The sequence below is a fragment of the Notamacropus eugenii genome, chromosome 5, assembly GCF_028372415.1.
Source record: "Notamacropus eugenii isolate mMacEug1 chromosome 5, mMacEug1.pri_v2, whole genome shotgun sequence".
Lineage (NCBI taxonomy): Eukaryota > Metazoa > Chordata > Mammalia > Diprotodontia > Macropodidae > Notamacropus > Notamacropus eugenii.
In genome coordinates, this window is record NC_092876.1 from 425935173 (window position 1) to 425947489 (window position 12317).

Consider the following 12317-nt stretch of genomic DNA (forward strand, 5'->3'; position numbering starts at 1 on the left):
GCCTTATTTTGCAATATATAGATATTGTATATCTTATTTCCCAGTTGCATGTAAAAACAATTTTTTAACATTTGTTTTTAAAACATTGAGTTCCAAATTTTCTCCCTTTTTCCCTCTCTACCCACCCTCATTGAGAAGGCAAGCAATTCAATATAGGTTATAAATGTGTAGTTATGCAAAATACTTCCATAATAGTCATGTTATGAAAGACTAACTATATTTCCCTCCATTCCCCCACTTACTCTATTTTCTCCTTTGACCCTGTCCCTTTTCTAAAGTATTTGCTTGTGACTACCCTTCCCCCAATCTGCCCTCCCTTCTATCCTCCCCAACTTATCTCCTTCCCCCTTACTTTCGTGTAGGGTAAGATACACAATTGATTGTGTATGTTATTCCCTCCTTAAGCCAAATACAATGAGAGTAAGATTCACTCATTCCTTCTCATCTCCCCACCTCTTCCCCTCCATTGTGAAACCTTTTTCTTGTCTCTTTTATGTGAGATAATTTACCCCATTCTATCTTTCTCTTTCTCCTCCCAATACATTCCTCTCACCCCTTAATTTTATTTTTTAGATATCATCCCTTCATATTCAACTCACCCTGTGCCCTCTGTGCATCTATTTCCTCCAGCTACCCTAATAATGAGAAAGATCTCATGAGTTACAAATATCTTTCCATGTAGAAATGTAAACAGTTCATCTTTAATAAGTCTCTTATGATTTCTCTTTACTATTTACCTCTTCATGCTTCTCTTGATTCTTGTATTTTTCTATTCAGCTCTGGTCTTTTCAGCAAGAAGCTTGAAAGTCCTCTATTTCATTGAATATTCATTTTTTTCCCCTAAAGGATTATACTCAGTTTTGCTGGGCAGGTGATTCTTGGTTTTAATCCTAGCTCCTCTGTCCTCTGGAATATCATATTCCAAGCTCTCAGATTCCTTAAATGTGAAAGTTGCTAGATCTTGTGTTATCATGATTGTATTTCCACAATATTTGAATTGTTTTTGACTGCTTGCAATATTTCTCCTTAACCTAGGAACTCTGGAATTTGTCTACAGCATCCCTAGGAGATTTCCTCTTAGGATCTCTGTTCAGAGGCAATTGGAGGATTCTTTCAATTTCTATTTTACCCTCTGTTTCTAGAATATCAGGGCAGTTTTCCTTGATAATTTCTTAAAAGATGATACCTAGGCTCTTTTTTTTTATCATGGCTTTCAGGTAGTCCAATAATTTTAAAATTATCTCTCCTGGATCTATTTTCTAGGTCAGTGGTTTTTCCAACGAGATATTTCACATTGTCTTCTATTTTTTTCATTCTTTTGGTTCTGTTTTATAATTTCTTGATTCCTCATAAACTCATTAGTTTCCATTTGCTTCATTCTAATTTTTGAGGAATTATTTTCTTCAGTGAGCTTTTGGACTTCCTTTTCTATCTGACCAATTCTGCTTTTTAAGGCATTCTTCTCCTCATTTGCTTTTTAGATTTCTTTTGCCATTTGAGTTAGTCTATTTTTAAGGTGTTATTTTCTTCAGCATTTTTTGGGGTCTCCTTCACCAAGCTGTTGACTCATTTTTCATGCTTTTCTTGCATCACTCTCATTTCTCTTCCCAATTTTTCCTCCACTTCTCTTACTTGATTTTCAAAATCATTTTTGAGCTCTTCCATGACCTGAGACCAATTCATATTTTCCTTGGAAGTTTTTGATGTCTTTGTTGTCTTCTTCTGGTTGCATGTTTTGATCTTCTTTGTCACCAAAGTAAGATTCTATAATCTGAGGGGTTTTTTTTATGATGTTTAGTCATCTTCCCAGCCAAATACTGATGTTCTAACTCTTTGTCAAGGTAGAACTCTGCTTCCAGTGGGGGTAGGAGTGAGGATGGGTGGACTGTCCCAGGTTTCAGGGGTTTTATATCAGCAGCTGGATCCCCCACTGTCTGTGGGCCCAGAGCTCCAGAAACAGTTCCTGCATGGCTGCTGCCACTGTTGCTGCTGCCTGCTAGCCCTCCACCTACCTCCCTGCACCACTCCAGCTGGGGCTAGACCCTGGCCAGACTTTGCTCCTCTTTCACCCAGGTCCCAGAGAGTTTTTCCACTGACTTTTTTTGGCATTTGTGGGTTGAGAAGCCTGGAAACTGTCACAGCTGCTAGTGATTCAGTCCCCTGAAGCCTGCTCTGCACTCCACTCCCTGCCCAGCATGATTGACCCTTCCTGTTGACTTTCCAGGTTGTCGTGGGCTGGAGATTTGTTTCACTCTGTCATTTTGTGGGTTCTGTAGCTCTAGAATTTGTTTAGAGTCATTTTTTACAGGTATTTGGGGGGCTTTGGAGAAGATCAAGCAAGTGACTGCTTTTACTCCACTGTCTTGACTCTTCAACAAATCTGCTTTTTTTTTTTTTTTACATTTATAGTTTATCTCTGCTCTTTTTGATGAAGGTATGATATTGTGTCAAGAAATATGTATATTCTTTTATTTTTTCATTCAGAAAGTATCAGAAGACTTTCAGTTCTGTCTTTGCCAGACGACCATATGGGATATTGTCTTTGATTCTGGATTTTAAGAAGAATATTGGTAAATTGGAAAGTGTCTAGAGGAAGGTGAAGCATGGTGAAGGGCTTTGAATCTGTTATAATGAGGATCAATTGAGGAAATTGAATCTATTCATCCTGGAGAAGACTCAGTAGGGAACAAGATAGTTGTCTTCAAGTATTTGAAGGACTATAATGTGGGTAGGGATGATTATTTGGTTCCATAGAACAGACCTAGAAATAATGGTTTAAAGTGGCCAAAAGGAAAATTTAGGATAGGTGACAGAAAAACGAAACTTTCTAATAATTAGTGCTGTCCACAACTGAAATGAATTGCCTTCAGGTGGGTTCCTTTTCCTTGGAAGTCTTCAGAAGTATCCAAATTACTATTTGTTGGGTATGGTGGGTTCTTTTTGTTTTTTTTTTAGTATGGTTTTAAAAGTATGGTTCAGACCAGATGGGTGATAAGGTCCTTTTCAATTTAAATTCTGTGATTCTCCAAGTTTTTTGGTTCTATGATATTCTTTTTACCTGTTAGATATTTCCAGCTCTGAGAACACTGTCCCCTACAATTTTTATATCCCTTTGCATATTCATTTGATATTAGTTGATTGTCTAAAGTTTTTAAAAAATATAATATAATCATTTCAATTTTTATTTGTAACAAGTTTGACAACAAATCCTGCTTTCCTGGATTTGCTTGATATATGGTAAATTTTGTTCCAGCTTCTTATTTTTGGGCTTGTTAGATGTTGTTTTTTCCCCTTATCTATTGTCATTCTCATTTCATTGAATTGTTTGTAATCTATTCACATTTAAAGTTATGATTTTTAGGTGTTTTCCTCCCCATTGTCAGACCCATTTCAAATCCAATGGATTTACTATATTTCTTTACTTTTAAATTTATGTATTTCTCTCTCTTCACCTTTCCCTTCTCTTTTCTGGCCAGGTAAGCAATGAGTTCCAAATCTTTCCTCCCTTCCAACCTCATTTTAAGTAAGTTTCTTTCCTAAGTTTTTTTCTTTTCATTTTTTTCTTACCTTCTTTCTTACTATTCTAAATTTCATTTTATGATTCCCTTACTTTTTCCTGCTTCATTCTTTGAGTCCCTTATAGGAGTAACACTTTCAGAAATAGCAGGGTTGAGCTTCTTCTTCTAGTTTTAGGTAGATTTTATAAATTTTACTACATCCTTCAGTGACTGTGTGCAAAATCATGAAGAATTCCTGCCTCCTGCTCTCACCATGACACATACACTTCCTTCCTAAAGGAAATTTTCTTCAGTGATTCCCTTTAAAATTTCCCTTAAATCTTGGATCCCTTTGATCCTTTATGTCCTTTGATCTGTCTTAATTCTAATACCTCATAGAACAGATCATTTTAAAAATATGATAACCTATAAAGGAATGGATTTTATTACGTTAGCCCTTTCTTAATTTTACTTTTTAAATTTTTCTTGTGTTTCTGTTGTGTTTGCAAATCAAATAATATACTTACCTATCTGTGATTTTTAGGAATGCTTTCAATGCCTCTTTTGTTGAATGGCCATGTTTTTCCACTGAAGGTTAAACTTGGTTTGCAGGTATGCTACTTCTGGATTGCAGCTTGGAATCCTTTGATTTTTTTGAGTATGCTATTACACTGTCTTTTGGACTTGTGAAAAGTCAAGTCAAATGAACAAAATACTTATTAATGTGTCAAGTACTGTGCTAAGCCCTAGGGATGCAAAATAAATTCAAAAATAACCCCCATCTTCAAGTAGTTCACAATTTAACAGCGGAAATAACATTCAAACAACTATGTACAAACAAGGAATATACAAGATCAGTTCTGTTATCTGAAATAACCCTTCCTTTTGGAAAGTCTTCTGTTCTTCAAGCTAAAAGCTTGTTATTGAAGGTATGAAATTTAACTTGTTATTGAAGGTATGAAATTTAACTATATGCCTTGAAATGTGAAGCTTTTTTTACCTGATGGTATCTGTGAATTTAAAAAGCTGCTTTATGTGTTGAGTTTCAATTTCACACCTAAATAATTACTAAATTAATTAGTTTCTTCAGTGTCTCATTTCTCTTTTTAACCATTCTGAGTTTTTGCTATTATTCTATGGTGTCTAAGGAGTTCATAGGTTTTTCCCTTTCACTGGGTAAAATTGCTTCATTGTCTTTCATACCCTATTTGTTGAAAGTGCTTTTGGTTTCTCTTTGAGGTTTTACTCATTCTTGTATTTTATTTTCTTCGTTAGTTTGGCTGCTTGTGAACTACTTTTTTAAATTTAGTCTCTCTTGACCTTTTGATCTTTGGGTTTTTTTCTTGTACTGTATTCCTGACCTCACTAGCCTCACGCTTTCTGGCTTCTACCCTTTCCATTGATGTGTTCGTCCTTTGTTGCCGAAGAAGACCACGCCATCAGAGATATAAGGACATGACTTGCACTTGATTTTGTTTTGAGTGCAGGAGGGCTGTGCAGGTCACTAGCCTCACTTCTCCTCCAGAGCCATGTGAATCCAGTGACCAGATATTCATCAGGATGCCTGAAGATGACCCAGGATGAGGCAATTGGGGTTAAGTGACTTGCCCAAGGTCACAGCTAGTGAGTGTCAAGTGTCTGAAGTGAGATTTGAACTGTGGTACTCCTGACTCTTGCACTGGTACTCTATCCACTGCACTAACTAGCTGCCCCTTCCATTGATGTACAGACTCTTATACCCCTTTTCATAGTGGGGCTATGAGAGTCAGCTGGGTTCTGGTTCCTGTTGTAAGAAATCTTGAATGGAGGAAGATGATTGGTTCTAGGTGGTTTCCAGTGCTCCTTTCTTTAGATTTATCACTTATTTCCTTCCTCCTTCCAACTTGTTTCTAAAGCACCGCTATACATTCCATCCTCTGCTTAAGTGCCCTGCCCAGCCTCCTCTAGTCACTTTCAATTTCCTTCCAGGGACTAGGGTATCTATCACCTCTTGTAGGGTTAGGAGAGGAAGTGGTGAATGGATAGTCACTGCTACTCAGGATCCCTACAACTGAACATTGTCTCAAAAGGCCATGAGTTTGCTTGTGCTCATGCAGGAGCAAGGAATTGTTTGGGGACAAGGATGCTGAATTGGAGCTCTTCTTGTGGATTCAGCTGGAGCTACTCTATATATGGTACAGAATTCCTTTCTTTAAAAGAAACCTGCAAACTTTAAGGGTGAAATTTGTATAATCCTGACATTGTTCTGGTCATGTTATATCTTCCACTTTTTTCCTTCTAAAAACAAACTTAGGTGTCCAGAATATGTTGAAAATAAAGGCAAAAGGTTTTTGTCTTCCACACTCCAACAAAGCATATAAACATTTGTCACGTTTCTCAATTTTTTTTTTATTAACCTGTTTCCTCATGCTTAAAACACAGACAGTGACACTACTTGGTCTAAAAGGTGAATCACTTTATGCATTTAATGCAAGAATTCCAGAGCTTATGTATACATATGCATACATATATGTGTGTATACATATACACATTCTATTCATATTTAAACATTATAGTGATAGAACCTGACAATCTCTCATAGTCCGGTTTTGCATATATTTGGAATGTATCACTTCTTTGGCTCAGCACTATTTTATGGGCTGTAAGGATTAAAAAAGACAATCATGTAAATTCTTGGTTTCTATTTACTATAAAGGAGCATTATATGTGCCATGTGGCACATATCTATGACTTCAGATGAGTGTTATACTTATTCATATCATTTCAGATGAGATTTATATTTCCTTTTATATTTGTTTGTCATATCACATGAAGCTTCATATTGAAATGGAAAGAGCAGTACTCTTAGGAATTGGGATATTGGATGCTAGTCCCAACTCTGCCAATTAACTCCACTTGTGATCTAGACCTCTGTTTCTTTATTTGTAAAATGGAGGGGGGCATATGGAAATTAGCTAGATAACTTTCAGGATCCTTTCAAGCCCCAATAGTCTAATTTCATTACTTTTATGGTACTGACTGAATAAGTAATAAAAGACATAACGGATAATAGAGTTAAGAACAATCCAGGTCCGCTTCTCATCCCCCCTCCCTGTACATATTATCTTATTCCTTTTTTGCTGCTTAGGTGAAGGCTTGTCATTTCACTGACATAGCATACTGTTTTAAAATTTGAAATCCCTGCTCCTCAAACTTTCTTCCAAGGACCCTTTTAGGATCAACTATCTCCTAGAACTCCTTTCAGTTTTAATGTCCCTACTTTCTCTTTTCTCTCCCACAAAGGTAACATTTCTTTACAGCACTAATGGATGAAAACTTCCATCCATAATATACTGTGCTTTAAAAAAACAGAATAAAGTCAAAATTGCTAAGTATGACTACTTTTCCATGGAGCTCTGAGTAACACTGGTGTTATTGGCTTGTAGATTGCTCCTGTTCATCCTCCTAGGCCACTTCAGGCATTTACAAGCCTCTGGCAATGGAGGACAGACCCAGGAAAGTCACTGAAGTTGAAATCAGTTTGGTCTGTGTTACTGAAAAGCAGTTTGCCTCCAAATGACAAGGATGCACAAAAAGTGTGTCAGAGAAACACCAAGTGAGCAAAAGTGGCTTCAGATGAAGAGCTCACCAGGATGCATGTATATTTCTTTGCAATTCAGCATGGAGTATATTCCTAAAGTAACTTGTAACAACTAGGTTGTCTTTGCCATATTTCAGTAAACTAAGGTATAATTCAAGTAGAAGGAAGGCAGATGAATTGGATTTTTAAAAATTATTTCCAGGGCCCTCTGGGGGGGGGAGTTGTCAGCAGCATGTGAGCATCTAGCAATAACAAAGCATTTATTATAAGTTGGTCATGTGCCAAGCAGTCTGCTGGGCACTATGGACACAAAGACAAAACAACAACAAAGCAGTCTCTGTCCGTAAGTAGTTTATATTTTATAGCAAATTATATGTACAACATATTCACATGTAAGGTACACAAAATAAGTATATACAAAAGTAAATACACAATAAATTTATGCCGGGAGACTTTCAAGCCAAAATCCGTTCTCCTATTTGCCCCCAATGGCTAGAGGGTCTTAGGAGTTGGCCTGTGCTCTAATGTAGGCCTAAGGAATCTCCTACTCTGAGGATGCTGAATGATACATTCATCACAGCTGGAAAACTGTGACTCAGGCCCATAGCCAATGCTGTATAGGCTAGGTGTGCCAATACGTCCTAGAGGCAATCAGGATGTTCCCTGATAGTCAAATGCTGGTTATCCACATTAGCAGAGGAGCAACATGGGCAATGTAAAGAGTAGACAGTACAGAAATTATTTATTAGGAATGCATGATTTAAAAAAATAGGCCTGCATTTTCCTTAGGTTAATATAAAGTTTGCTTTTCTTGAGCGTATGCTGGCTGAAGAGTGGAGGGAGATGGCCTGAAAGACTGTGGTGGAGCAGGGAGAAGCTACCTCACACCCAGGAGGAAGCAGTTAATCCACAAAATGGTTAAACAACATGCTAATAATAATTTTTCTCTTTGACGGAAGTAATTTCCTGACACATGATAACTTTACTCTTCGAAATACGTACTTACATGACTTAGGGAAAAATCACAAATATGTTTCCTCAACTGTAAATAGTTAAAATAGTTTCTGCCGCTTCTAAATCTGATAAGAGTCTTATTTTATTTCTTCCTTTTTGTCTACGTCCCATCTTCAGTATCACGGGGCAATGAAGATTCCTCCAGAGGTAGCACAGCATTTCACAAAAAAAAATACTGGACTTCAAGAATCAGAAGACCTTGGTTTGAATTCTGCTTTATACTTGATGTTATGCTATTAGGACAAGGCGAAGTCACTTAATTTCTCACACCCTAAATCTTATGGATTTCATATGTAAATTCCTTTGTTAAACTGAGATAATTAACACTTGTACTGCCTAGTTCACAGAGTTGTGACTCTACAAACCTCAAAAGCATTGCGTAAATTATTATCATTGGTGTCTCCATAGGCTCAACAAATAAACCTTTGAAAGAATATTTTTCTGATCAGACTGAAAAATTTTTTTTTTTGTTTACTCAAACAATCCATATTCCTGTCATTTTAGGTCTATAAAATCCAATAAGAAGTTACAGCTCTAGTAAATTATTAACCAAGATAGTGGGCCACTTTCTAGTTGTGTGACCTTAACTAAGGGAGCATCATATAACATTTCTCAGAAGTCTTATTGGTGAAATGGAAAAAAATGCTGTCTTACTTGCCAAGGGGCTGGGTCAGACGATTTGGGGAGGTTTCTTCCAGTTTAGATATCTATCATTCTTATTATAAAGAGGATGAAGAGATGTTAAAGAATGTTTAAAAGAAGTTAAATTCTAACCACAAAGTCCAGGGCAGTTCAGCTTGAAAGTTCTAACAACAGGTGGGTGTAGTTCACAAAACTTTCAAACAAATTGAAAACTGCTTTTACTTGGCTCCCAATGAAACTGTGCACAGAAGATTGATGGCACGCTATTTACAGTGGGTTTTTTAGTTTCTTTTCAGCAGCCTTCCCAGCAGACTGCCTTAGTAACCACAGAAGAGAGCACAGTAAGAAAAAAAAAAGATTTTGCCTTATGACTTGTCCAAAGGTTACGTATCTCTTCTGAAGAATAAGACAATTCAATATTAAATGAAAGAGATTAGTATTTGGCCACAAAGTGATAAGTAGCACACTGATATAGTTAATATCCTGAGCCATAAAATAGTAACAACAATTATATTTAAAAGAAGTCTTTGAGAGAGGCAGGAGTCTAACTTCTGGATGTAACTCAAAGAAAGAGCCTTGAAGACATTTATAAATGTAGGGGCAATATACTCTGCAGTTATATTTCTTTAAATGCTAGGAATTTCAATTTTAAACAGACAAGTATTAATTAAGGATTTTGGGCCTTAGAGTCTAAGGTTAGACTTCATTTCTCTATCAAAAATTCTCTCAGAGTTACTAAGAAGGGCGTGGGACACAGGCTCCTGGTTGGAACTCTGGGAAGGCTTCTTGTTGCACCCATTCCTGTTGTGTTTCTTCAGTCATTTTATTGCTACTGGTTTCATCCTCATTGGAATAATTTCCTGAATCATGGCTGTCTTGCTTACTGCAAATATCAGCATATATTCCATTCTGATTTGTTTCTTCTAGCACAGTGATATTCGCTTTTTCAATTACACAACTTTCTGTTTGCTCTTCTGAAGGTACAAGGAGATTTTTCAATGGCTGATCAGAGAACCACTGAGGAAGAAAAGGAACAGAAAAAAATTAATCTGACATTGTTAAGTTAATATGGTTGTCAAACTGTTCCTACTACTCATTTTTTTAGGCATATTCAGAAAACCTAGAAGCTTTAACTAAATTAAAGAAATGGAGATTAGAAAGCTTTAAATAATCTGGATTATACCACTTCTTACATTTAGGATCTCAGTTAAGCATAATGAAAATGGCTATTATCTGTTTCCTGAAATCAGCATTCTATTTCTGATTTCTGTGCTTTCTTATAAGACTTCTGCCAATTTCGAAGAAAGAAGATGCTAATGCTAAAAGCTTCTTTTGATTCTCCTGGTACCCAGGGCTCTCTGTTCCTCAAGTTTCATTCCTTAAACTGTGTACCCCTGTGCATATTTTACACTGAGGGTGGTAGAATGAGGTGTAAGTTCTTTGTTGTTTTGTCACTGTATCTCCAGCACTCAGCTTGGTTCCCTGTATGAATTAAATGCTTACTAAATCTGTTGAATTAAACTAGACTAAATTAGACTAAAGTCTGTTGAATTATATTGGCTCTGAGAATACAAAGATGAAAAAAAAAAAGAGACAGTCATTACCCTCGAAGAACTTGTATTCTTCTGAAGGAGGAACATGACATATCCAAGAGAGATATATAACATGTGCACAGTGAGAGAGAGCACTGAGTCTGGAGCTGGTTAGACTCATCTTCATGACTTCAAATCCAATTCCAGACACTACTATCTGTGTGACCCTGGGCAAGTCACTTAAAACCCCATTTGCCTCAGTTCCTCATCTGAAAAATGAGCTGGAAAAGGAAATGGCAAAGCACTCTAGTGTCTCTGCCAAGAAAACCCCAAATGGGGTCAAGAAAAGTCAGACAGGACTGAAATGATTCAACAACAACAAAGTGTAACACAAAGCAAGTTGGGACAGGGGCAAAGTAAAGATCCAAACTGCTCTAGGAAATTTGAGGAGGAAAAGGCCACTTTTAGCCAAAGCATAAAGAAGTTCTTCACAGAAAAAAGATGGCATCCAAGTTGAGTTTTGAATGAAGAACCTTCCTGCCTGAGAAGAATCTTTACATTTCTGTAAGGCACAGAGGAAGGAGAGCATCTAAGATCTGAGGGACGATGTCGTCTGTGGGAAACAGTGTCTGGTTTGGTGGTAGCTAATTGAGGAAAGGGTTGTTGATGGCTTTAAAAACTAGGCTAAGAAATTTGTATTTTATTCTTGAGGCAAATACGGAGTCAGTACAGATTTCTGAGCAGGGAAATTATATACTGAGACCTGCCTTAAGAAGACCATTTTGGTAGCTATAAGAAGGATGAAATAGAGAGGGAAGAGAATTCTGGCAGAGACTTGTGAGAATGCTATAATAATTCAGGTGAGAATAAGAGCCTGAACTAGGCTGGTGGCAGCAACAGTAGAGAAAAAGATGTCAGGACTTGGAAACTGATTTAAAGTGAGGGAAGGGAAACAGAAGAGTCTAGGTCAATGGATATGGTGTCATCAACAGAGAAAAGGAAATTATGAGGAAGAGCAGGTTTAAGGAGAAAGAATATGATTTCAGTTTTGCAAATATTAAGGTTTGAGATGGCAAAGGGAAATCTAGATAGAGATATACACTTGGCACCTGGAAATCTGGCACTTGAGTTCAGGGGAAAGAATATTTAGGAACAGATGAAATATCAAAGGAAATATTACATATAGAGAAAAAGATCTGGGGGACACTCATGCTTAAAGGTTAGGAAGATGAGCTAGAGAAATAAACCAAGAAGGAACGCACTGACAGTGGAAGAACCAAGAGAGAAAAGTGTCATGGAAGTCAACAGAGAGGAAAGTGTTCAAATTGAAGAGGTGGTTGACAGTACAGAATGTTGAAGAAAGGGAAAAGAAGATGAAGAACAAGAAAAACCATGGCCTTGCTCCATGAGGAATAATGTAGTCTTTCCTTAAAAGGTACTGAGAATTAATCGGGTGAAAGGATCTAAAAGTGAGGCCACTGATATAAAGTAAGTATATACAAAAAAGGAGCTTCCTGGCATCCATAACATAAAATTTGGGGCATGAGTGGCCACTTGTTTCCTAAGGTCTCTAACTTCAGATTGTCATGGACAACACAAGGGCAGGGACGCTATTCCTCAAATGAATAATAAATGTTTTGTATTTGTTTGATGTCCTTTTCTGCTGTGAATATTTTTCCCCTGCTACAGCTAAATAAACTCCTTTTGTTAACTTCCATGAGTAATCCAATTTGGTCCAATCTCAAACCTGAGTAATTAGAGTGGCCAGAGTCAGGCCTGGACTATTACAGAAGTGAGGAAATTGAGGGTACAAATGGAGGCATTAGCCTTGGCAATGAAAAGGACCTCTTTATACTCTGAGACTGAAGGAAAAGTTAAGAGCATGAGAAGATTCAGAGTGTGGAAGAAAGAAGATGACCTCCAAAGATCTACTTCTTAAGTAAGGGAAGAGGAAAAGCCATCTGTGGAGAGCGGGGGTGTGGCATAAAATTGTCTTCTCTGAGAAGAGGGATTGTTTAATTTTTTTTCTTTGTATCTCCAATGTCTAACATG

At 37.1% G+C, this 12317-nt stretch overlaps 1 protein-coding gene across 3 annotated transcripts in view; it reads right to left on the reverse strand.

The window, feature by feature from the left end:
- Nucleotides 1-7411: 7411 nt before the first annotated feature.
- The window catches only part of IFNAR1 (interferon alpha and beta receptor subunit 1), a 64873-nt gene continuing 59967 nt past the window's right edge, over nt 7412-12317 (reverse strand). For 2 of the 3 annotated variants that reach the window (XM_072615048.1, XM_072615049.1), the window contains one exon: nt 7412-9750. In XM_072615048.1, the coding sequence (XP_072471149.1) occupies nt 9469-9750 (282 nt within the window). In that variant the 3' untranslated portion in view covers nt 7412-9468. The remainder of the gene's footprint in view (nt 9751-12317) is intronic. The other variant, XM_072615050.1, reaches the window with a different exon arrangement.